The 26937-nt window shown below is 35.0% G+C and overlaps 1 protein-coding gene across 6 annotated transcripts in view; it reads right to left on the bottom strand.

The window, feature by feature from the left end:
* Window positions 1-26937, bottom strand: part of TBCK (TBC1 domain containing kinase) — a 234913-nt gene that overhangs the window by 52810 nt on the left and 155166 nt on the right. For 5 of the 6 annotated variants that reach the window (XR_002643661.2, XM_022567080.2, XM_022567079.3 and 2 more), the window contains one exon: window positions 16246-16421. Coding sequence is in view for 5 of the 6 variants with exons in the window: in XM_022567080.2 (XP_022422788.2) it covers window positions 16246-16421 (176 nt within the window). In the remaining variant the exon portion in view is untranslated. Of the gene's footprint in view, window positions 1-1469; window positions 16067-16245; window positions 16422-26937 lie in introns of those variants that run through there. The other variant, XM_089911596.1, reaches the window with a different exon arrangement.

Genomic DNA, 26937 nt, shown 5'->3' with positions numbered 1-26937 from the left:
TATGATTTTCTAAAAGATTCTGGAAATAATTTTCCATATAAAACCAGAACCTGACAGATTTCCTGGGTTGAGGTAAACAAGATGGAAATGTTAAACATGAGAGTGGCTCCACTCAGCTGAGCTCCCAAAAGGTAGAACTTGTGATACCTTCCTTCTGGAATGCGACAGAGCTGCTATTTCACATAGAACTTTACGGTCAGCTTTCAATGGCAGCAGAAATGCAGGAAGTAGAACCAGCTGGTGACTATGAGGTATTTTAGTCAAACTGATATTCTCATCTCAAACTCTACCTTTCCAAGGTACAGCCTTTAATTGAACTAGGTTACTGACTTCATCACCCTTCTCTCTCACTCTTATTCTTTTCCTTATACATAGAAGGAAATTTTTGTTCATGTGTTCCTTGTCACTTGGGAAATTCCTCCATCACTCCCCTCACTATATAACCAAAGTCAAGTAAACAACCAAAATACTCTCTGGTTGGAAGCTTCAGTAAATCCTGACCGGAGAAAGTCTAGAGATCTACCTCTCTCGTCCTTATCGCTGTACAAAGGACAAGGCTGGTGAGATCTCTAATGTGCTTGTGGTATTAACTGTTATTACCATGACTAATATCTGCTGGAATGATCAGCTAATATCATGTATCAGCCAACAACTGTTATTTGATATATAATCGAGATACCTAAAGTAAAGGGAAATTCAAAATTTTAGTTGTGAAGAAAGCAGACTTTAAAATTGAAGGATACTTACTTGTCTCTAATCTCTAATCATTTATTGTAACAAACAACAAACCATTCCAGACAATTCTTATAAGAATTGTCTTATAAGAATATAGATACAGAAGTTTCAATGTTAATAATGTACTCAGCTGTATTTCAAACTTCTCTCACATAAATCAAGAGATTCTGATTTTAATGAGATCAGAAAGGTTATGTATATGTCACAACCAGGCTAAAGCCAGAGATCATCAAGATGTACTTTAGGTTTATAACACACAATTTATAGAATATAAACTGATAAATCTAATGGATAATTTCCATGATGTTAAATCGGTTAGTACCCATTTCTTAAAAGAATTTTCTTATTGAAAATGAAAGTATTTCAAAGGCAAACTAATTTTTGAATTCATTTTGGATCTGACTAGAGTTCTAGATTCCAAAATACAAATTGGGCATGAAAAAAATACAGAATTTTTAAAAGAAAATCTAATTATTTTGTTTACAAAAAGTCTGTTAAATGTAACAGCAATTACAACTAACAAATTATCAGCTATAATGCAATGGAAAAATTTCTGCAAAATTTATTCTAGATATATTCTATTTTAAAGTTGTTAAAAAATGTCTTCATATCTTCCTTTTGGCTTAATACAACTTAATATGCAATAAAAAAGTAATCGAAGAAAAGGAAAAATATTTGATAAAGGAGTTACAGGCAATATTTCTTGTGGTATAGTAAACCTTTAAAATATTATAGTAACTATAAAATGTACAGGTATATTTCAACAATTATATACTGTAATAAAATTTTAAAAATTTTCTTTGGCATTTCTGGCCACATTGACAGACATTTCAATGTATTCAAAAGTATTTTTTACAGAAAAAAATAAAATAGATATTCTGTTGTAAAACCAGATGATAAATTTATTGGTTAAAACACATGAAGCTCCTTTAATTGAAATGATAATAATGCTATAAATGGTAAGAATACTATATATAATCAAGAATTAACCAACAAATGACTAATAGATTAAAAAGTCAGAAGCTGGTACTAGCTTCTCAGATAAATGATGGTGATAATGATGACAACAGTGAAAACTTAGTGTCTACTATGTGCTGCAGTGTTCTGAATATATTAACTAATACGATAATCCTATGAAGTATATAATATTATTATCTCTATTTTATGGACAAGGAAACAGGTCATGTAGCTGGTGTGGCAGAGCTGGGGTTCAAAAATTCTAGTCTGTGTTCTTTGCCACTATATCAAACTGTTTGTAAAGCCAACAGTCTTTCTGTATTTATAACCAGCTGGAAAATATAATGAAATAAAATATCGCACTAATAATGGCAACAGAAAGGTTAAAATAGTAATAGTGCTAATAAGAAATACATGAGAAACCTTTAAAATGCCACAGAAGAACTAAAAGATATGGATAAACAGAAAAGCATACACTGCTTTTGGAAAAAATAAACTCTCCATATTGTATATCAATTTTTTCTACTTATTTATACATTTAATTTAATCACAATATAAATACCAAAATGGTTTTTTTTTCAGGGGAGGAAGGAAAAAGACAAGCCAATTCTACAATTCAAATAGAAACATAGTGCCAAATGTATGACATATAATTATAATTTTAATAACCTCTTGGTACTGGAAAAGAAACTGAAACAGATGAATATAACTGAAAACAGGATTTGGAAATGGATATAAGTACACGTGGGAATCTAGTTTTCCATAAGAGAGTATATGAATCAGTGGAAACCATTTAGTTTGTTCAAGAAAACATTTTATTAATCTTAAACTAATTCAAATATCTATTTGAGAAGCGTAAAAGTTTAAAATATATTAATTAAATCAAGCCTGTCAGGACTCTTATCTATTCTTTGCTAGTGTTTGTTTTATTTAATTTCTGTAGAATTTAATAATAATCTATAATTCAGATAGACATATTTTGAAATAATTCCAGTTTAGTTGCTCATTTTGTGGCTTTTGTAGGAAATGAAAGAAATAACCTTTAGCAATGATTCTCTAGGAGATTGAGAATGCTGCAGATAAAAGCTGCCTTTTCTTTTTTCATTATGTATCTTTATTTGTTAAATTCTGCGTTAGCACCTGTACAAATTGGGTTAACAAACTGAATTTTTAGTAGTAGATTTATTTCTCATATAACAAGGCTTGTTTATTTATTTTGCATATTTTATAGGATATCCTGGGAGAATGGCTGAAAAAAACAGGACATTTATAGCCTGGGATTGTGAAAATCATTAGACTCACTGAATCCTGTATATAACATGTGTGTCTGTTGTTGCTAGCCCTTCTGTAGAATTGTGCCAGAATCCATTTCTCTTTAAATGCCATGGAATGTCACTGATACCTGAAATGACATCCCTGAACTTTGAGGTTGCATAAGGAAGATTTCAGTGGAAGACCCCAGATATTCATTAGCCGGTTGGAATTGTGCTATCTGTGCCTATTACTCTTCATGATGAAAATATATTCTATAGACTTACCCGTGAAAAAACACTGCTATTGGAGCTGTCTCAAATCAATACTGAACTAAATCAGCCTGCAAAGGAATAAAAACTGTCATCAGCATAACCTTCCTATCGACTGCAATGCAGATATGCTAATGTGTGTCAAAGCCTCGCCCTGATGTCTGTAGGGAAGTGTGCCGTGTCTCAGAACAGTCCAGCTGCTGGCTTGGGCCAATTCTAAGTAGGATTCTCTACCCTAAATCATGACAATTATTATTTTCACCAAAGATGACAAGAATTCTTATTTATTTTCTTCTTTTTTGTTTTCCATCAAGAACTCCATCCCCAATACCCTCCTACCCCAAACTTCTAAACATCTCTTTTCCTTCCCAAGATCTAGCCCCTACCTCCGCCCCACAAAATTGTTCTCAATACATTACACTCTAGAAAGCTAGTGCTCATTCAGTCATTATTTGATTCTTGTCTGGCTCTGCATTTTTTCTGCCCTTGTTTCACTTGCTGTATTAAGAAGGCACTGCTCCATTCAGAACAGATGATGCACACTGAAGTATCTACATTCAGAAAAGTGGCATTTACTAATTTGATGATTTAGCATAAGACCCAGGGATTTCTATAACTCAGAGGAAGACAGATCTTTAATATGCAACTGTGAATTTTGATTTCTCATACTTCACAAAAAAAGGATAGTAGTAAATGTTTAAAGATATAACAAGATATGTAATATGTAAATGTTTCAAGCTTCAGACTGCTGCAGTGAAACAATTAGATTTTTTAAATGAGAAAAAACATGAAGGGTCAATGAGAAAAAGCAATAAACGCACATCATTAATTTACATATTCTTGACCTGGAAATAAAGAATTACCCTTGAGTTATTTTGTTACATTTATTTATTTATACTCTTTCATTTAGCAAAGGATTTGAGATTTTGGTTCAGCCTACCCTTCCAAACAATTTTAATACATGTTTTTATCCCTTCCTGATACATTATTTCCATCTGCCAAAACAGTTTACTGGTGCATTGAATTAAAGTACACCCCCAACTTGGAACTGATAGACTGTAGGAAAGGAAGTTTATATGCTAACTCTGGACTTGAGGGGCTCTGTTTTAAACAACAGTTGAGAATGGAAAATGAAGAGCATGGCTGTAATGGGGGCAAGGCTGGGGCACTGCTGATCATCTCTTTCATCTGAACTGAAGATACATTCCCAGCCACCTTTCCTCATGTACCCTCAGTTAGCAAGATACTTTGAAAAGATGCAGTCCATACTACCATGAAATAAGGACTGTAAAAACCTCTCTACAACTGTAAAGCCCTTAACAAATTCAATTATCAAGTGCTTGGCATTTAGAAGGTGCTCAAAACAAATGTTTGCTGAATGAATAAAACAGTCAAAATTCTCTTAAAATGATGAGGAAAAAAGGAAAAGTAAAATTAAATGTTTTTTTTTTAAATCATTGTCTTCTCTTGATTTTTCCCTAATCCCTACCAACATTTTGCTTCTCTACATTTATTCTCTTGAAGCAAAATTGTTCATATTTTCAAGTTATCAGCAAGGAGAACAGTGTGTCACTTTCAATTCCTGATGCTTTCCATGTTATATGACAATTATGTTTATATCATACCGACTCATATATTAATACCCTGTAATTATTACTTGAATCACTACATAAATTCTGAGTTGATTCAATAGGGTTACTTTTTACTGATTTCAAGAGAGAAAACATAAAGTATCAGTAGGAAACGTAAGTTTTTTGAGTCCTAGATGAATCTCTCTACTTTATTTCTACATGAAAGGCCTTTGAAATTCCAGTGCTGTATGTTAGAACCTATGATTAAAAACTGCTCTCACAAAGCGGAACAAGCAGGGGAGGGATAGCCAGGGAGAGAGAGATTTATAAGAGGGCTGGCTGTTGGCAGTAAAGACAAGAGAAGAGACTCAGAGAGTGAGCAGGCTGAGATTGCTGAGTAGTGAAACAGGTGGTGATTTTGGTTCATGAAAGGAAAGTTAACTGGTCAAAAAGGTCAGACATAAATAACTATAAAACAAGTAATTAGTATAAAAAATACAAACAAAAAACGTAGAAAATAAAATAACACTATAACCATAAATATAAAGGTCTTATTGTGGTTCCCGCCCCTCCCTCATGAAGAAACATTTGTTTAGCTTCAAAAATGAGTCATGAGAAAACTATATGCACATATCACATTAAGAATCACCCAAGAACCTGAGTAAAAACATAGATCCCAGGCGCCAACCCTCAGAGATTGATTTAGTAGATATGGGATGTTTGTGGAGCCTTTAATATGCATTTTCAACAAGTATTATAGAATACTTTGAAGACCATTTTTTAGATACATTGCCTCATAGGAAATAGAGTAAAACTCTGATTAACTGGAATTAACTTTTCGTTAATTCATTCAAAAATATTTATTGATTACTAGGTGTTATTTATTTATTGATAAGCCAGGCACAGTGATAGGTTTTGGGGATACAGTGGAGAACAAAAGATAAGTATAAAAGATATAAGTATATAATTATCAATATAATGTATGCTATGAAGGAAAAGTAGGTAAAGCTAGCATGCCTGATGAATAAAGAGTTGTGGCTTAATGCTTTATTCAACTGAGAGTAAACCAGTAAAACCTAATTTGTGGTAATTACTTCAACTAAATACATATATATTGAGAGCACACTATTTCTCCGGCATTGAATTAGGCCCTGGGGGTCCTTAACGTACCCACAAACTATCAGAGAAGAATGTATGTTATTATTTTATTTATTAAGAGGCTGTGATGCATCAGGAATTATACTAAGCAACAAGAACACAAAAATCAGTAAGATGCAGTTCTTACTCTTCAGAAATTTACTTTAATAAAGGAAATGTAGGCAGCGATAGAGACCTTATTATGGAATTATGTAAAGGGTATTCCTAAAACTGGGAGAGATCTAAAGCACAGAAGAATAAGAAGGAAAGATATACTGATAGAAGAAGTTGATAAGGTAGGCAACGGAAAGATTTGTGCAGGGCCTTGTAGACCATGTTCAGAATTTTAAATTTTATTGTAAGGATAATGGGAAGAGTCTTGTCAAGATTTTTAGTTAAAAAAGATTATGCTGAGGGTGGGCCCAAATCCAATATGACTGGTGTCCTTATAAAAAGGGGAAATTTAGACATAGAGACAAACATGCACAGAGGGAAGATGATGTGAAGACATATAAAGGGAAGATGGCCATGTGACTGGAATGATGTATTTATAAGCCAAGGGACACTGGATTTTTGGCAAACACCAGAAATTAGAAGAGATAAAGGATTCTCTCCTTCAGCCAACAGAGAGAACTTGGCCCTGCCAACACCTTGATTTTGGATTTTTAGCTTCTAGAAGTGTGAGACAATAGATTACTGTTGTTTTAAGTTAAAAAAAAAATTAAAAAGATTATGCTAGCTGAAGTCTGAAGAAAGAGGAAGAAGAATGGATGCAGGAAATTGCAGGAAAGCAGATAAGAGATAATGGTAAACTTGACTAAAATGATGGTATCAGAAATAGAAGTGAATAGACTTGTGAACAGGTTTTTCTGATTAATTGAATTTGGAGGGAGAGGCAGGAATCAAAGATGAATCTGCATACTGACCTGAACAAGTCAGGGAAGGAAAATGGTGATTACTGATATAGGGAATGCTGGAGGAGGAGCAGCTTTAAGGGGAAAAAAAAATAAATTCAGTCTTAGACATGCTGAATTAGAGGTTACCTGTGAAACATCCAAGTGGAGTGCAGAGCAGGCATCGGATGTTGGTCGCCTAGAGCTAACAAGAGAAGCTTGAGCAGGAGCTAATAACTGGAAGCCATGGTCACTGTTTGATGGAAGTATTCAAGACTGTCTAATATCCATCTTGTGAGGGAACAGAAGGAAGCTCACAAAGATCCCTGAGGAATGCTATATTTAATGACATGCAAGGGCAGGTGAAGACAGTGAAAGATACTGAGTGAAGGTAACAGAGAGGAAAGATGAAAACGAGGAGACTGGGGTGTACCAAAAATCCATGAAAGATTATGTTTGAAAAAAAAGAGAGATCAAGCGAGATCAGGGACTGAAAAGAGTAATTTGTGACTTTTGTCAGGGGAATGGAGAAAGTGGAATACAAAGTGAAGTGAGGTTACCAGAGGAAAGGGATAGGGGAGAGCAAAATGAGTAAAGGGGATCAACTGTATGGTGACAGATGGAAATTAAACTTTTGATGGTGAGCACACTGTTGTATATACAGAAGCTGAAATACAATGTTGTATACATGAAACTTACATAATGTTATAAACCAATGTTATTTAAAAAAAATGTCTTGGAAGGAATCACATGCACAAAATATTTAAACCTGTGTTAAAATTTTTTTAAAAATGTATTTAAAAGCAAGCAACAAGCTGGAAAAGTATGTACCAAAGGTGTCAAAATGTTAGTATTCTAACACTACACTACAAATCAATAAAAATGCCTTCCAGTAGAAAAATGGACAAAGAATTATCTGAAGACAATTCAGAGAAAAAGTATAATTGGTTAATAAACATAAGAAAAAATTTAAACTTGTTAATAATAAAAGAAATGCATATGTAAATGAGATTTTAAAAACTTATCAAGTCAGCAAAAGAAGTTTAATTATAATGTCCAGTGTTGTGGAGGGTATAGGGAACTATGCATTTTCATTTACTGTTGTTGGAGGTTTAACTGGTTTAAAATTCTTTTTCTGGAAAACCACCAGCAATACATTAAATACCTTTAAAAAAAAAAAAGAGGTCACATAACTGCTTTTCCTTCTACCTTACTGTAAAAACATTTCAACTAATTTAAGAGCAGGTATATAGGTGATTGCATGAGTGTATATAAACATGCACCAGGGAAAGAAAAGAAAATTACAAAAGTACTCAATGACTATAGAGTAAGATATGTTGTATATTAATATATACATTTCAATGAATAAGAGAGAAAAACACAACACACTACTGATAAAGTTAACTTGCTTTAAGTTATCTTCTGAGTTTCCTCAACTCTAAAATAGGGATAAAAATACTTACTTCAGAGATTTGTTTAGGAACAAATAAAATACTGTACCTGAGTACCTGAAAACTATAAATCATTGTAGTGTTATTTTTAAATTGTTCAAACTATAAAAAACAGTGGTGTTATTATCAAGACGAAACTTTGTAGACTAGTATTTATAACAGACTTTCAGAAGCTACTCCAACTTAAAGAATATAAATGCGTTTTTAAGTTTTCATGTACACTAAACTCAGTTAATCTATACTTAAAGCATATCTGTAAATTGAGGATAATTCAATGAATGTTTTGCTTACTTTACGACAATAGTAAATGTAAACAGTTAACATTATATAAAAAAAAAAATTTAATTTACTTAATAAAATCCCAGACTAGCATTTGTGTTTATAAACAAGAATAATAATTCCTGCTGAGTCACAGTACACATGCAACTAACTTATACCAGTCATCAATAAATTAATATGGTAATTAAAATTTAACAAAGAAATTGGTTAAAAAATCCAGTGCTGGCCAGTCTTCCTCTAAAATATATTCAGTTTTCAAAAAACCCATTTTATTCTATTCATCAGTTACATACCTTTATATATATATATATATATATATTACCCAGCCCCTCAATTAGCTGTGGTTAGAATCGTCAAGCAGAGTCTTAGCTATTTAAGGAAAAGTAGATGTGAAAGACGTTGGCACTAGATAAAATAATTCTTTTGGCAAGTTTGGGGATCAAAATAGTATTGAAACTAAGAGGTAAAGGTCAAAGTGAAATCTTAAACTGAAATTACTGAGGAAAAAATGCTTGAAAGATTCCTTTTTTGGCAAGCCAGCCTCCCTCTCCTTTACTACCCTTACTGTTTGTAGTGACTTCTAAATGTAAAGTGATAGTAATAAAGTTGACATAGCTGAGGGGAAATAGAAGAATACCAGAACATCTCTTCTTTTGTACAAATTACTTAGATACAGAAAACTTTCAGAAAATTTTTGCATAGTTTCAAAGTTGAAACATTTAACCTTTAGTTACTAAATGTGTGATAATGATTGTTACCATTTGTTTGAGTGCTAATATTATTATGTATCAGATACTGAATTAGGTGCTTAACAATGCTGCAAAGTAGGAATTATTATAATTATGCTCACTTTTACAAACAGGAAACTAGAGAGGTTATGTGAACTATGCAAGATTATAAAACCAAAAAGGAACAGGGTTGAAATTTGAAACTAAGTTCATCTAATAGCAAAGCTCATGCTTTTTCTACTACAGTCGTCTGCTTCTGGGAATAAATATGATAGACACATGGATAAATTAAAAGTTAAGTGTAATTTTCTTCTCAGAGCTGTTTTCAAGCTTTGATTCTACAAGTCACAGAGTGCAGTTTATGTTTAAATTTACAAAAGGGATTTTTAAATCTGTTATAGAATCTAACATAGAATATACAGTATGTAAATCTGAACTGTGATTATCCTAAACTTAATGAATATGCTTTTGTAAGGCATACATACATAATTTTTTGTATCTACTTTCTATTATTCTAACATTTAAATCTGAACAAAGAAGACTTCAAATAAACAATACTAGGATGGAAAAGAGGGACAAAATTTGAGGTAAAATGTTATAACAGGTAAAAATATTTTATATAAAGAATGGGTATAAAAACTTAGACAACATAGATACTTTAAAAAGGATTGTAATAAAATCAGCATAGATAATAGATACTTTTCAAACATGAACTTATAAAAAGTGACTCAGAAGAATGGATAATCAAATATCTCCCTGGTTAAAAGGCATCAGACTCAGGTGGTTTTATAGACAAGTTTAACTCAGTCTATAAGAAACAGATAATTCCTCTTATACAAACTGATTAGACAGTCAATAAAGGGAAAGAGAAATAAAATCTTAAGATCAAATACTAACAAGGACAGACAGGAAAAGAAAATTATAGATTTATCTCACCTATGAGCATAGATGCAGAAAGTCAATACTAGCAAATACTAGCAAATTGAATATAGTCAGTATTACTTTTTTGTAGCGACCTAGTAGACTTTATCTCAAAAATGCAAGGACCATGCAATATCAAAAATTTTAATAATGTAAACATTATCAGATTAAAGGAGGAAAAAAGATGATCCTAATCAATCCTTAATAGAATATGAATTTGATAAAATTCAATACTCATTCAAGTACTCTTAATAATATTGAAGAAGAAGGGAAATTCATTACTCAGAGTATTAATTTAAAAAAAATATCAGGGCTTCCCTGGTGGCGCAGTGGTTGAGAGTCTGCCTGCCGATGCAGGGGACACGGGTTTGTGCCCCGGTCCAGGAGGATCCCGCATGCTGCAGAGCGGCTAGGCCCGTGAGCCATGGCCACTGAGCCTGTGCATCCAGAGCCTGTGCTCCGCAACGGGAGAGGCCACAACAGTGAGAGGCCCACGTACCAGAAAAAAAAAAAAAAATCAAACTTAATGGTGCAATTAGAAGGATTTTCATTAAATTCAGGTACAAAGAAATCCACCCGCTCTCATCACTTTTATTTTACTTTACTAGAGGTCCTATGCAATGCAATAAGACACACATACACATAAAATCAGAAATATAATAATAAAAGTAGTAACTAGCAAGAGATAAATGTATTCATATGTATAGTTGATTGAATTAGCCACATAAACATCCAAGAGACTCTACAATCTACTAGATTTAAAAAGAGAATCAATTCCAAAACACTTGGTATTTACCCAAAGGAACTGACAACTTATGTCCGCACAAAAATTATACATAGATGTTAATAGCAGCATTATTTATAATAACTAAAACTTAGAAGCAACCAAGATGTCATTCAGTAGGTGAATCGTTAAATAAACTGTGGTACAACCAATGGACTATTATTCAGCACTAAAAAATGAGCTATCAAGACATGAAGGAAACAACTATATGACATTCTGGAAAAGGCAAAACCAAGGAGATAATAAAAAGATCAGTGTTTGTATTCTAGTGGTTGAGGGCGAAGGGGGATGAATAGGTAGAGCATAGTGGAATTTTAGGGCATTTATACTATAATGATGCATACATGTCATTTATATATTTGTTCAACCCCACAGAATGTACAATACCAAGAGTGAATCCTAATGTAAACCTTGGACTTTGGGTGATGATACTGTGTTAATGTAGGTTCATCAATTGTAACAAATGTTCCACTCTGTGGGGGATGTAGATAATGGGGAGGCTATGCACGTGTGGGGCATGGAGTATATGGGAAATCTCTGCACTTTCCACTCAATTTTGCTATAAACTTAAAATTGCTTTAAAAAATAAAGTCTATTTTAAAAAAATCAAATGAGTTTGCTAACTATAAAATGAATGTAAAATAAACTAAAATCAAGCAGGAATAATCAACCAGGAAACATAATAGCTTAAAAGATATTATTCATAAAACTAACAAAATAATGTATTTATTCTTCTTATAGACATCTAATAGAAATCTCTAAATCCACGTGTTCAAAACTGAGCACTTGATTTTTACCTTCCAACCTGCTCCTCCTATGGTCTTCCTTGCATCAGCAAATGAGAACACCCAAAACGCCATCCTTCTAGCCTCAGTCAAAAACTTTGGATTCATCCGTGATTACTCTCTCTTTCCTACCTCACATTCAATGAGTCAGCAAAATCTGTTGGTTCTGTTTTCAAAATATACTTACTACTGTAATAGGGAAGAACAAATCTGACTCCATATTGGATCTGTTTCTTTTACTTTAACCTTTGTATTCTATTGCTTTTCTGCAAGTTAAGAATGTTGCCTATAGCCTGAAATAAACAGGATAGCCCATTTTCAAGGCTCTGATCTTTAAAGGTATAACACTTTTTCCATTCACATAGAGATAAAAAGTTGCAGAACAGAGAATAACATTTGTCTTGTTGGAGGTTTACAGGAACATCATGACCTGACCTATGTGGATAGCGGTAAGAACAAAGGATTCTGACATCAAGACGTTTGCAACAACCAACCACATTACCTCCCTTTTTAATATAAAAGAAGCCTGAAGTCTAACTTGGGTAAGATGGTTCTTTGGGACATTAGTCCACCATCTTCTTGGTCAGCTGGCTTTCTGCATAAAGCCACTATCCCTTGTTCCAACAACTTGTCTCTCGATTTATTGGCCTGTTGTACGGGAGCAGTATGAGCTTGGACTCAGTAACACTACTTCTCATCACCTCTACTGCTATCCCTTGGTTCTAAGCCATCATAGCTTCGTCCTTGGTCTCTTCTTTTACCTCTGTCCCTCCTATTGTCTATTTCATGTATAGTAGCCAAAGTAATCCTTTTACATGTAAGTCTGATCCTGTCACTGCTCTGCTTAAAATCTTCCAATGGCTTCTCATCTCATTTGGTATAAAGCCAAAGTATTAAGGTTACACAAGATCTGAACCACTGATTTCTGTAAATTTATGGCTTCCACACTCCTCTTCACTCATTCCATTCTATATATAGTAACCTTACTGTTCCCCTTACAAAGTATGTTACTACCTTGCACTTGCAAGATGGAATATTTTTTTCTCAAGAAATGTATATAACTCACTCTCTCACTTCCTTTAAGTTCTCTTCTCAAATATTTCCTTATCAGCTAGATTTTCTTTGAGTCCCCCACATAAAATAGCAACTCTTCTCTAATGCTCTCCAGAATCCTCCTCCTTGGCATTCTCTATTGCCCTTCTTCTTCATCTTCTCCTTTTAAAAATTGAAATATAGCTGGCATACAATATTATATTAGATTTATGTGTACTAGACAGTGATTTGACATTTGCAGGTGTTATGAAATGATCACCACCATAAGTCTACTAACCATCTATCCCTATACAAAGTGATAACAATATTATTGACCATATTACTTATGCTGTGTATTACATCCCATGGCTTACTTATTTTATAACTGGAGGTCTGTATCTTTTAATCTTCTTCACCTATTTCACACACACCCCTCTGCCATCTCCTTCTCCTCAGGCAACCACCTGTTTGTTTTCTGTATTTATGAGTCTGGTTTCATTTTGTTTTGTTATTTGTTTGTTTTGTCTTTTAGAGTCAACATACAAGCGAGATCATGTGATATCTGTCTTTCTCTCTCTGACTTATTTCACTTACCAAAATAACCTCAAGCTTCATCCATGTTGCTGCAAATGGCAAGATTTCATTCTTTTTTATGGCTGAATAGTACTCTATGTGTGTGTTTAAGTATATACCACATTGTCTTTATTGATTTATCTATTGATGGGACACTTAGGTTGCTTCCATATCTTGGCTATTGTAAATATTGCTGTTATGAACAATGGTGTGTAGATATCTTTTCAAATTAATTTTGTTTTCTTTGGGTAAATACCCAGAAGTGAAACTGCTAAATCATATGGCAGTTATATTTTTAATTTTTTGAGGAACGTTTATATGGTTTTACATAGTGGCTGAACCAATTTACAATCCCACCAACTGTGCATGCAGGTCCCCTTTTCTCCACGTCCTTGCCAACAATTATCTGTTGTCTTTCTGACGACAGCAATTCTAACAGGTGTGAGTGGGTATTGAATTGTGGTTTTAATTTGCATTTCCCTGATGATTAGTCATGTTGATATGCATCTGTTGGCCATCTGTATGTCTTCTTTGGAAAAATGTCTATTCAGGTCCCCTGCCCATTTCTTAATTGGGTTGTTTGTTTTTTTGATGTTGAGTTGTATGAGTTCTTTGTATATTTTGGATATTAACCTCTTACTGAATATATAGTTTGCAAATATCTTCTCCCATTTATTAGGTTGTCTTTTCGTCCTGTTGATAGTTTTCTTTGCTGTACAAAAGCTTTTAAGCTTGATGTAGCCCATTTGTTTATCCTTATTCTTCTTTACTTTCCTCCATGGCACCTAAAGGCCACTAAATGTCCAACAATACATGAATGTATACAAAAAGTGTGGTGTATATGTATACAACAGAATATTACTCAGCCATTAAGAAAAAAAGAAATCTTGCCATTTGTGACAACATGGTTGATCCAGAGAATATTATGCTAAGTGAAATAAGTAGGACAGAGAAAGACAAGTACCACATGATCTCACTTATATGTGGAATCTAAAAAACACACTAATTATTTACCTTTTTTGCTTATTGTCTGTATATCCTCCACTAACTGCAAATTCTATGAGGACAGGTACTCTTTTTTCACTGCTTTAGCCCCAGTAACTAGAATGGTATCTGTTTTACCATATGTATTCAGACATATTGTTGAAAAATAATGCATTGGTTTTTATACTATTCAGTATATTTTTCTTTATGGTTGAAATATATCATAAAAAAATGAAATAAATTCTAAAGAAAAGTAAACTAAAACTTGAATATTCTTCAGATAGCAACATTTCATGTAAATAGTGTAGTATATTCTTCTCTTCCATTCTTAGTATTGTTGTTGATGGGGATAATATATCTGACTTATGAGTACACAGAAAAGTTGTTTTAAAAAATTATTTATTTATTTATTATACAGCATGTTCTTATTAGTTATCTATTTTATACTTATGAAAAGTTAGTTTTATATCACAAAGTTTTAGCAAATTGACCCAGAACTCTGAGACTTACCATAATTAGGAATATATAAAGTGACTTGGGGTTTAGTGACATTCAAACAAAAATTTAGTGACATTTTAAACAAAAATCTCATTTCAGATGAGGGTGTAAGGGAAAAGATTTAAAACCACTTAAATTTAAAATGAACAGTGACTTTTCCTAGTAAAATTTTACTTTATCACAAAATGAAAGTCTCACATTACTTGAGTTGTCAATATTCCTATTTTGAGCTTTTAAAATCAACTATCTCTCAATCTTTTTGTTTCACTCAGGAGTTAAAATGTAGTGGACAAATAGCATAGAATATGAGTGACATCAGTGAGAATGGCAGAGTAGGGATCTCAGAAAAGCTGCTCCTCCAAAACATAATGAGAATACTGGCAAAGATTATCAAAATGAACTTTTTAGAATTCTGAAAATTAAACAAAGGTCTGCAGCAATCTATGGAGTACAGTCAAAAGAAACACCTCTATTTCAGTAAGAATGTGAGTTCTGTGGTGCTTTAGTTTGCCCTACTCTCATTTCCTTCTCCTCAGCTCCACCTTAAAAACCAACAGTCTCACAAACCAGAAGTCTAGCAACCACTGGACAGGACAGAGTGGTTTTAGAGCTCCCAAAAAGTATCATTTCAGGGAATTATGATTACTTGACATGTCTTCCAGTTCCCTAGAAACCTCTCCTCACAGTGTTTGCCTTTATTTGACCTGACTCAGGACCCTCTCTGTTCAAAGAGACTTTTCTCTGGAGGTATCTGTCAAAAAGAGTCAGCAGCAATTGTTTAATATTGTAGCTGTCTGAGGTGGCCATAACAGTTGGAGCAAAGAAGAAGCTGATAATAAAAATTAAAAACTAAAATTAAAAGCTGGGGAACGCAATGTCCATAGGGGTATGTGAAAGTGCTAACAGGATTCTGGGAATCTAGAACTCTGTCAATGCAAACATAGGATGTTTGGATGCATAGGAAAGACCTGAGAAGGCCTTAAGCTCTCACCTTTGGTTGACCTCAAGACCTGAAATAGTTGTATGAATACAATCACATATTAGAAGATAGCTATGTTAAAAAGACATAAGTGGGGCTTCCCTGGTGGCACAGTGGTTGAGAGTCCACCTGCCGATGCAGGGGACGTGGGTTTGTGTCCCAGTCCGGGAGGATCCCGCATGCCGCGGAGCGGCTGGGCCCGTGCCCCATGGCTGCTGAGCTTGCGCGTCTGGAGCCTGTGCTCCGCAACGGGAGAGGCCACAACAGTGAGAGGCCCGCATACCGTAAAAAAAAAAAAAAAAAAAAAAAAAAAGACATAAGTGATAATAGTATATGAACAATACTGATACTTAAGTATACTAATATAACATCCATCTTCTTTTAGAGTTTATGAATTAAATCAGCAATTACGTACCAGATCTGTTTTGGGAGGATCTGGACACTCAGTGGAGAAATAAGGTGTTGAACTTCTGACTCCACTGCTATCAGAAGTTGGCTTTGGAGGTTGAGCATGCTGTCTGTAAGTAGCACTTTTAGGAGTCCAACAAAACAGGTTGATTGATTCTCGCACACAACGTTCAATGTCAATTTCTAGATAGAAAAATTAAAAAAAAAAAGCAAACATAGAATTTGGATTGCTCTATTTATGTAAAAACCACAATTTTTCCTAAATACATATACACAAATATGGCTAAGATGATAACTAATTAGAAAAGATGTCAGTAAAAAAGTAATCTAGATACTAATCAGCATATTTATGATTGGAATGGTAGAGGGTATCTGGTATTACTATGTAGATACATATACACATATATTTACATTTGTAAATATATACATACATTTTTATGTGTGATTTCTGGGTATTATTATCTATATATAGATACACATACATATAGTATATGTGTTTATATATTTCAGTGTGTCATTATTTAAACATTTAAATATAACACATCTCCTTATTAGAGAATCTTAACTTTGATAATATTTTCACTTTCTCAAATTAAAGGTTGGGTAGAAGGAAGGCTAGAATTTGGGAGTGGGCAAACAAAAGATTCAAAAGTTAATAGACATACTTTAAGTAAAGTGTAATGAAAGTTTCATTTCCATATATTAAAGATGATATAAAATAATCAGGGCAAAATTAATTAAAATCTCAGTTCAGCATTTCTCCCCTTTTAAAAAAAGAATTTCTTGATTTAACTGCAAAAAAGTATAAGTGGGGCTTCCCTGGTGGCGCAGTGGTTGAGAGTCCGCCTGCCGATGCAGGGGACACGGGTTCGTGCCCCAGTCCGGGAAGATCCCACATGCCGCAGAGCGGCTGGGCCCGTGAGCCATGGCCGCTGAGCCTGAGCGTCTGGAGCCTGTGCTCCGCAACGGGAGAGGCCACGACAGTGAGAGGCCCGCATAGCACACACAAAAAAAGTATGTGAGGTTTCATATAGACAGAAATTAAATGTACTCAATTAAAATAATAAAAAATACTTCCACAGAAGATTTCCCCTTCTTTCTCAGATTTGGAAGAAATTTAAACATCTTTGATACAGAGGTAATATACACAGGAAAGTTATTACAATGCCAAATTATTGTTTGTTTTGATAGGACTGTAACTCTTTAGGAGGTTAATATTCCTGATGGAGAGTAAGCTGTTACTCTACAGGGAAAGTGGAGCTATCGTAGAAAAGCAGTAGGAATTCAACAAGTTTACTAGGATGAAGGAGTTTATTAGCATGGACTAGATTTTCCATTTCTATATTCGTAATATTAGTAAATGGCAGATATTATCATTTCCTCTGCAAAAGTCCAAGTGGGTCAGTTCAGATAAGCAATGAAGAAAAATATATTACATCCCTTACAAAGGGGTAAGGTCCCTATTTCTCTTTTTGAAATGAAGAGCTTATATACAAGGGGAAAAGGAAATAGACATTTAAGTTGATCCTGTGAATGGTGCATGAATCAGGCACTTATCTGCTTTTATAAGGTGGAAAACCCTTAGAGAAGGGCAGGGAAATGGACACTTAATGAGCATCTACTGTGTGACAGGTGTCGTATACTTTCACATAGCCCATTTAATTCTTACAGTGATTATTATAGACAGGTACTGCACTCCCCTCATTTCTGCTGAAGACGAAGAAACTAAGACATAAACAAGCTAAGTGACTGAATGTGTTAAGTGTTTTTATTACGAGTAGAATATCTGAAGTTACTAAAGGGTTATAAGGCATCTTTCATTTCCCAATTTATTTAGAGTTGGGAAACAACAGCCAGCAGGTCTAGAAAGACCAGTTACTCAATTAAACATTCCTTTATCTGCTATTAGTGATGTTTGCCAACTTCACAGTTGGTTACTTCCATGGCTGCACAAAGAGGTCAGATTTCATCACCCCCATATGTTATTCCTAACATAAAATCTATGAAACAGAGTTAAACATGTTTTGAGGAATGGACCTATTTATTTGAGAAATAGTCAATACAGTGAAATGCATTCTTTTAAAAAGTTCTGTAACATTATCCACTTGATATTCCAGAAAGAGAAGAATACAGACACCAATGAGAAGAAAAATAAAAGTTCAAGATACGTTCCTCTACTCCACTTAAGATGGAAGAGATGTGCTCAATTCATTTTAGAACATTTCCAATTAATACGGTTAAGATAAAAATTTGCAGCTAAAGAGAGAAAACTTCATCACCTTAAAAAAGTTTATCCACTTCACACTGTTTAATCTCCAAAGGAAAAGAATTTTGGACCATAAATTTTGCATCTGCAGTGCTCAAATCAGTTTGACATATCTGTCACCCATTAAAAGCTTGAAAGTCAAGTTAATGATGCAGATCAGAGCTTGTAGTTCAGTCCTTAAATCACTGGCAATGGAAAAGTCGTTTGTATCTGGTTCCAGAACACTCTACCAATACCATAAAAGGTTTACAGTGAATCTTGAGAATTTACTGGCATCCACCCCGATTTGAGCTTGATTACTACTGGCAGATATCCCATTCTCCACTCACTTGACCCATGTCACCTTCTCCATCTCAAAATCCTTCCAAAGTACTTTATCATAACCAAAATATTATGAAAGGTACTTTATAAACTGTACATTAAAATATGTAATTATTCTTTTAAAAATAATCTCTCATCCTAAAGCACTACTACTTTCTATCTTGCATTTTCATTTTGATACAATGCGTTTGTGAAAAAGTATGTACCCTGGATATGGTTTCTCAGGTTTGATTCCAAGCTCCATGAGGTACTTTGTGACTCAGAGAAATAATTTCTCTAAATCTCATTTTCTTTATCCTCATCCATTACTATTGTTTTCTCTCATAAATATGGAACTATTTTCAAAATGATAAAATGCAACTCATGATTCATTTGGGCAAGGGTAGGTAGAAAAGACAGCTCGCCTGAAGCCCTTCATTGTCTTGCTTTAATGACTATGAAATGCTTCCTAGATATAGTGAACAGCTGTTGACATGGCACTTCTCTTTACCATCATCTAATTCCCTTTGGTTCGTCCCTAATTTGGGGGCTAAGATATTATTTTCTCTCTCTAGATTTACTGCATTATTTTGGTGGAACACATTTTCTAGCAATTTCTAGGAAAGGATGCACAGAAGGCAAATTACTTTAGAATTGTCTATTGTCTATTAATATATTTATTATTGTCTATTAATATATTGTTATATATATGTCTATATATATATAGACTATATATATATATTGACTATATATATAGACATATATAAAACAATATATTGTCAATATATATATATTGACATATATATAACAATATATTGTCTATATATATATTGACAATAATTAATATTATTGTCTATTAATATATTTATTCTGCCTTTGATAGTTAATTAATATATTGTTATATATATGTCAATATATATATATTAACTATATATATATATTGACTATATATATATAGACATATATATAACAATATATTGTCAATATATATATAGACAATAATTAATATTACTGTCTATTAATATATTTATTCTGCCTTTGACTGATAGTTAGGCTAGGCATAACATTCTAGGATTGATTTATTTTTCTACAGAGTTATGTAAGGCAAGGGCTCCACTGTCTTTCTTCTGAGAAATTTGATGCAATCTTGATTTGAGATCACTTGTACGTGATTTTCCACCTACCTGTAAACTTTTAGGATCCCTGGTGTTCTGAAATTTCATAATGATACATGTAATTGTGTATCACTTAATTGATGGTCTTTTTGTAATCCTTCAGTTATAGAAAAAGTTATTGTTTGATGTCTGTAATAACTTCTTTCTCACTGTTTTTCCTCTTCTCTTTTCTTTCATAAGAAGAGTCCTGAACATCCTGTATAAATTTCCTAATAATTTTGCCTTTTCCTCTTACTTTCCATCTATATTTTGGTTCTATTCTCTGAGAGATTTCCTAAGCTTTATCATACACCTCTTTCACATAAAGCTCATAGCATTTCCACATCATTTTTAATTTCCAGTAAATCTTAAAAATTTCTGATTTTTCATAGTTATCATATCTTCTCATAATTGTTTTTCTGAGGATAGTCCTTTATTCAGTTGGTGCTGTTCTGTGTTTTTTAGCTGGAGGCTTTCCCTAGAGGTTTGGTGATCGATGACTGCATATTTAAAAGAATAGCACTAAAAATCAGATTGGAAGTTTTGTATATGTGGGTAGGGCTTCACTATAGGTAACCTGGGGACATGGTCATTTGTTAGAGGACCCCTATAAGTAAGGTATTTCTCTTTTTGGGAAATTGCCATCTCTCCAGAGGATAATTCTTTAATCTGTCTAAACTAATCTTTGCCAGCATTCTGAGAATTGACCATGGATGAGCCTGGGGATTGTAACTATAAACATTTCCTCACTCTGGCTCTCTGCTGTGCTACTGATTCTGTGTCTCAAGTCTCTATGATTCTACTACTCCAAAAATGTACCTCCAAATTTACTGTATCTATGGTCATGTTTTGTAAAATTTGCAAAAGTAAAAATATCTAAACCACAATCAGTGAAAACTGTTGTCTTTACACCAATTTCCCCTCCATTACACTTCCTCTTGTGTTAGGCAACATAGTGGCTGTGGATACTTTGATATAACTAAGCTAAATTCAAGATATATTTATTATGGTTTAATGGGTATTCTACTGTTATTTGAAGTCACTTTGGGGTATTGACACAGATTTTTCTCCTTGACCAGAGTCTAGTCAGGTTCCTCTAAGCCTTTTCTTGACTATGCCTCAACCTTGGCCTATAAAGACTTGAACAAAACTCTTAACATAGTTTATAGCAATTCAATGTCACATCCCTCAGATTACCCTAACGCCCTATAAACGCCTGCCTGAGAAAAAACAAGGCTGCCAGAAGAATTTAGCATTTGTTCCAGTCAATATCTGAAGACAGGGTCCCTGTCTTCTAGCCTCTGTAGGAAGGTAGGAGCCTAACTTTGGTAAGTGTCAGTTAGCAAACACAGATATATTTCACATGGACCAATGCCCCTCTTCACACTTTTTATAATTTTTCACTTCCCTGAATCTTCTAGTTTCCTCCCTCCCTATTCCCTCATTCTCCCTTTAAAATGCCCAGGCACCTCTGTACAAATTGAAGTTGAGCTCAATTCATGCTGGACTATTACTGCAACAGTGTATTACTGACTAAAACCTGTGCTTACCACTTTAATGAGTGCCTGGCTTGTTTTTCTTTGACAGTATAGTAAAATTATTCCTAGCTCTAGGAATGACTTCCTGGAATACTCCCACCACCCACTATACAGGAGTAGAGGTCGTAATGCAGTGTGAATGTGTTCTAGCAGTAGAAGTTTATGGGCAGGCAAAACATAGTTGACATGTACATAGCAAAAACCAGACTGAAAAATTCTTCCAAATATTAAACATGTGAAACTGTAAGCAGAGAATTAGGTTCTCATTGATGCCTGATTAAAAGAGAAATATTCTCCTTCTAGAAATATACTTCAATAATGCTACATATACAGTTATAAGTGTACCATTAACTTTTTTTTCTTTTTTTTGATAGGAACCTCACAAAAAATAGCATTTCTATATTTATAGAAAACAAACTTGTAGCACTAAAACAAACAGAAGCGACACCTGTGCTAAGTCATATGTGTTATGCATTACTACTATAAATAATAAAAAACAAATTTCAACCAACCCTGTCAGTGAAAAGACAGATTATCTATTTTTTCTATAGAAAATATTGCATAATTCTTGTTATATGAAGAGATGATCAATGAATATGAAGCAAAAGAGGAGGAAAAATATAGAGGTATGTCAGACATTTAATGAATAAAAATATTATGCTATTTTTCTGTTTTGTAATTTGTTGTGCTCTCTTTGCTCATGCTAAATATTCTTTTAATAGCCTAATTTTGTATTGTAATTTATAACCTCTCCTTAAAGAGGGGCATCTCCCCACACTGCATAAGCTTCAGGCCACAAAATCTAGATCTGCCCCTATCTTCCAGTCTTCTGCTAGGTGGCAGAGGAATAGGCTCTTGGCTAAGAGGGTGGGAGCAAAGATTTGTAGGGGTGAATGAAATGAAACTATTCCTTATGCATACATACATTCAACTGTTTCTTCTCTGATTTTCTGCCTCATTTTTTCTTTCACTTTCAATTTCTGAGACCTTTTGGCGCTCTGCATCAAGAACTGGCTTGCTTCTTTTTGGTATCCTCCTTTGCAGGAAGGTTTCAGTACTCTCTGATTTATTAAGTGAGTTACTACTGATGTAATTGCTTTCTATCTTCCAAATATTTGTTGATATTTCTTGTCTACTAGTGCTCTTTTTACACTCTCTTTGTTTTTAAAATTACTCTTTCTTCATTCCCTTACTGTCACTTTAGTGATGTTTCAGAAGGTAGCAGAGACAAACATGTATACAGTCTGTCATTCTTAATTGGAAAAGTTTCAAATTTTAAAGGCTGTGGTTCAAAAGTGGTGGGAACGAAGTTAGGAGATGGGCATGGTGAGCTTGACGTTTCACCCCCTTGGTCTAGCTCCAGGTCTGCAAATTAGCAGCTAAGATATTTGCTCAGAAAGCAGTATAATAACAATGCCACACTGCTAAGATTAACTCAGGAGGCAGCATGATCTGGGTTTGAATCAATTCAATTATTTACAAGCTGTATATCTTTGGTCAACTCATTTTTCTGCATCTCTTTTCTCAATCATAAAATAGGAATGATAATACTTAATTCCTGGACTGTTATGAGGTATAAATAAGATTATTCCAGCACACAGTAGGAACTTAAGTATTTTACAGACAAATTTTTAGATACATAAAAAACATAAAAAATTTTAGCACTTCAACTAAAATAAAAAAAAGTATAAGCCTTAGATCCCACTAAGTCTGCCTTCTTGTTTTAAACCCAGTTGAAAAATAAGGAGGGGACTTCCCTGCTGGTCCAGTGGTTAGGACTCTGTGCTTCCATTGCAGGGGGGCATGGGTTCGATCCCTGGTCAGGGAACTAAGATCCTGTATGCCATGTGGCATGGCCAAAAAAAAAAAAAAAAGGAAAGAAAGAAAAATAGCCTAGTTTTCTACTTTGCAACTGATAGATTTCTCTTTAGAAAGAGATTGCCTTTTAAACAGTATTCTTTTCTACTTTTCAAAATCCAAACACTTAGGATATCATTCAGTGTTAAAAAGAAATGAGCTATCAAGCTACAAGCAGACGTGGAGGAAAAAGTCTGAATAGGCTGTATCCTCTATGATTCCTATTACATGACATTCTGGAAAAGGCAAAACTTTATAAGGACAGTAAAAAGATCACTGGTTGTCAAGGTTTCAGGGGGTGAGGGGAGCAGGAGAGGAGGAATGAATAGTTGAAGCACGGAATTTTTAGGGTGGTGAAACTGTTCTGTATAATACTGCAATGGTGAATACATGACATTATGCATTTATTGAAACCTACAGAACTCTACAATACAACCTTAATGTATACTATAGGCTTCAATTAATAATGTAAGATACTAAGGCAAGATGTTAAAAATAGGAGAAATAATGAGCAGGGAAGAAGAGAAATACAGGAACTCTGTACTACCTGCTCAACTTTTCTGTAAACTGCTCTAAAAAAAGTAAAGTCTGTTAATTAAAAAAAACAAAAAACAGGGACACAGGAGTGACATCAGTAAAAATGGCACAGTAGATGTCTCCAAGGGCACTACTTTTTAAATAAGTTTTTTTTTTTTAAAAGAACTACTGAAAGAAGTTAAAAATCTGTAATCATGTCAACATCCTTGTATTATAGTTGATTTATCTCTTGACTAGGGTAACAAATTATGACTTTTCATTCAAATGCAAAACAAAGTTCATTGACAAAAAAATACTATCACTTAAAAAAAAAACCCTGTGCATTATACTGGACATTTACCAGACATTATGGATTTGCAAGAATTAGAGTATTAATAATTTATCCTAATTCTGTAATCACATGACAAAAGGGGTCACTGAAGCCATTTCGGAATAACTTGGCTTACACAAGACATTTAACATATTGGGCAATTTGACAGAAACATTTCCTTCCCCACTCTAAAATTCTCATCTGTACTTAACAATAGTATGATTATTGCTCCATACCACACTTTGTTTGAGATAATAAGCCCATGGTTGTCTTTGTGAGGCAGGTAGGGAATAAGTAGACAGGAGAACGGCTAAGGATAGAAAATAAATGATTTTGTATATCCAAACAACAACCATAAAACATGGCTTGCTTAAATGAAGGAAGATAAGTTGTAGAGATAATGTTTTACATTTAAAATGGGTTAAAATTTGTTAAGAGTCAAGTTTCTGTATGCTGTTCACTGACAAATGACTAACACAGGCAGAAAGAAAAGAAATGGCTATGGAGACCTTCAAGATGGCAGAGGAGTAAGACGTGAAGATCACCTTGCTCCCCACAAATACATCATAAATACATCTACATGTGGAAAAACTCCTACAGAACATCTACTGAACACTGGCAGAAGACCTCAGACTTCCCAAAAGCCAAGAAAATCCCCACACACTGGGGTAGGGCAAAAAAAAAGAAAAAAACAGAGACAAAAGAATACTGACGGGACCTGCACCTCTGGGAGGGAGCTGTGAAGGAGGAAAAGTTTCCACACACTGGAAGCCCCTTCACAGGCAGAGACGGGGGGTGGCGGGGGGGCTTCGGAGCCATGGAGGAGAGCGCAGCAACAGGGGTGTGGAGGGCAAAGTGGAGAGATTCCCGCAAAGGGGATCGGTGCCGACCAGCACTCACCAGCCTGAGAGGCTTGTCTGCTCACCCACAGGGCGGGTGGGGACTGGGAGCTGAGGCTCGGGCTTCAGCAGACCCCAGGGAGAGGACTGGGGCTGGCTGCATGAACACAGCCTGAAGGGGGCTAGTGTGCCACAGCTAGCTGGGAGGGAGTCCGGGAAAAGGTCTGGAGCTGCCAAAGAGGCAAGAGACCATTGTTTCAGGGTGCGTGAGGAGAGGGGATTCAGAGCACCACCTAAACAAACTCCAGAGACAGGCATGAGCCATGGCTATCAGCGCGGATCCCAGAGACCAACATGAAATGCTAAGGCTGCTGCTGCAGCCACCAAGAAGCCCGTGTGCAAGCACAGGTCACTATCCACATCTCCCCTCCTAGGAGCCTGTGCAGCCCGCCAATGCCAGGGTCCCGTGATCCAGGGACAACTTCCCCGGGAGAACACACGGAGCACCTCAGGCTGTTGCAATGTCATGTGGGTCTCTGCAGCTGCAGGCTTGCCCCGCATTCCGTACTCCTTCCTCCCCCCCGCCCCAACCCGGCCTGAGAGAGTCAGAGCCCCCTAATCAGCTGCTCCTTTAACCCCGTCCTGTCTGGGAGGGAACAGACGCCCTCAGGCGACCTACACACAGAGGCGGGGCCAAATCCAAAGCTGAGCCCCGGGAACTGTGTAAACAAAGAAAAGAAAGGGAAACCTCCCCAAGCAGCCTCAGGAGCAGCGAATTAAATCTCCACAGTCAACTTGATGTACCCTGCATCTCTGGAATATCTGAGTAGACAACGAATCATCCCAAAACTGAGGTGGTGGACTTTGAGAGCAACTATAGACTTGGGGTTTGTTGTCTGCAACTAATTTGTTTTTGATTTTTATGTTTATCTTAGTATAGCTTTTAGAGCTTGTCATCATTGGTGGATTTGTTTATTGGTTTGGTTGCTCTCTTCCTCCTTTTGTTTTTAAATATAGATATACCTATATTTTTCCTTTTTCTCTTTTTGTGAGTGTGTATGTTTAAGCTACCTTGTATGACTTTGCCTGTATAGCTTTGCTTTGACCATTTACCCTAGGGTTCTGTCTGTCCATTTTTTTTTTTAAGTATAGTTTTTAGCACTCGTTATCATTGGTGGATTTGTTTTCTGGTTTGGTTGCTCTCTTCTTTCTTTTTTTTTTACTATAATTTAAAAAATTTTTTTTAATAATTTTAAAATATTTTTTATTTTAATTATTTTATTTTACTTTCTTTCATTTTATTATTTTTTTTCCTCTTTTCTTTTTTTCTTCTTTTTTTTCTAAGCCATGTGGCTGACAGGGTCTTGGTGCTCCAGCCAGGTGTCAGGCCTGTGCCTCTGAGGTAGGAGAACCAAGTACGGGACAGTACTCCACTAGAGACCTCCTGGCTCCATGTAATATCAAATGGTGAAGGCTCTCTCAGAGATCTCCATCTCAATGCTAAGACCCAGCTCCACTCAAAGACCAGTAAGCTACACTGCTGGACGCTCTATGGCAAAAAACAGGAACACAACCCCACCCATTAGCAGAAAGGCTGCCTAACATCATAAGGTCAAAGACACCCCAAAACACACCACCAGACGTGGCCCTGCCCACCAGAAAGACAAGATCCAGCCACATCCACCAGAATACAGGCACTAATCCCCTCCACCAGAAAGCTTACATAACCTACTGAACCAACCTAAGCACTGGGGGCAGACACCAAAAACAACAGGAACTATGAACCTGCAGCCTGAGCAAAGGGGACCCCAAACACAGTAAGTTAAGCAAAATGAGAAGACAGAAAAACACACAGCAGATGAAGGAGCAAGGTAAAAACCCACCAGACCAAACAAATG

This window comes from Delphinapterus leucas, chromosome 5 (genome assembly GCF_059928025.1).
Source record: "Delphinapterus leucas isolate spDelLeu-1000000601 "Yukka" chromosome 5, BTC_Dleu_Yukka2, whole genome shotgun sequence".
In the NCBI taxonomy this organism is placed as follows: Eukaryota; Metazoa; Chordata; class Mammalia; order Artiodactyla; family Monodontidae; genus Delphinapterus; species Delphinapterus leucas.
The sequence above is the reverse complement of the archived record's forward strand: the minus strand, read 5'-3'. Positions and strand labels throughout refer to the sequence as shown.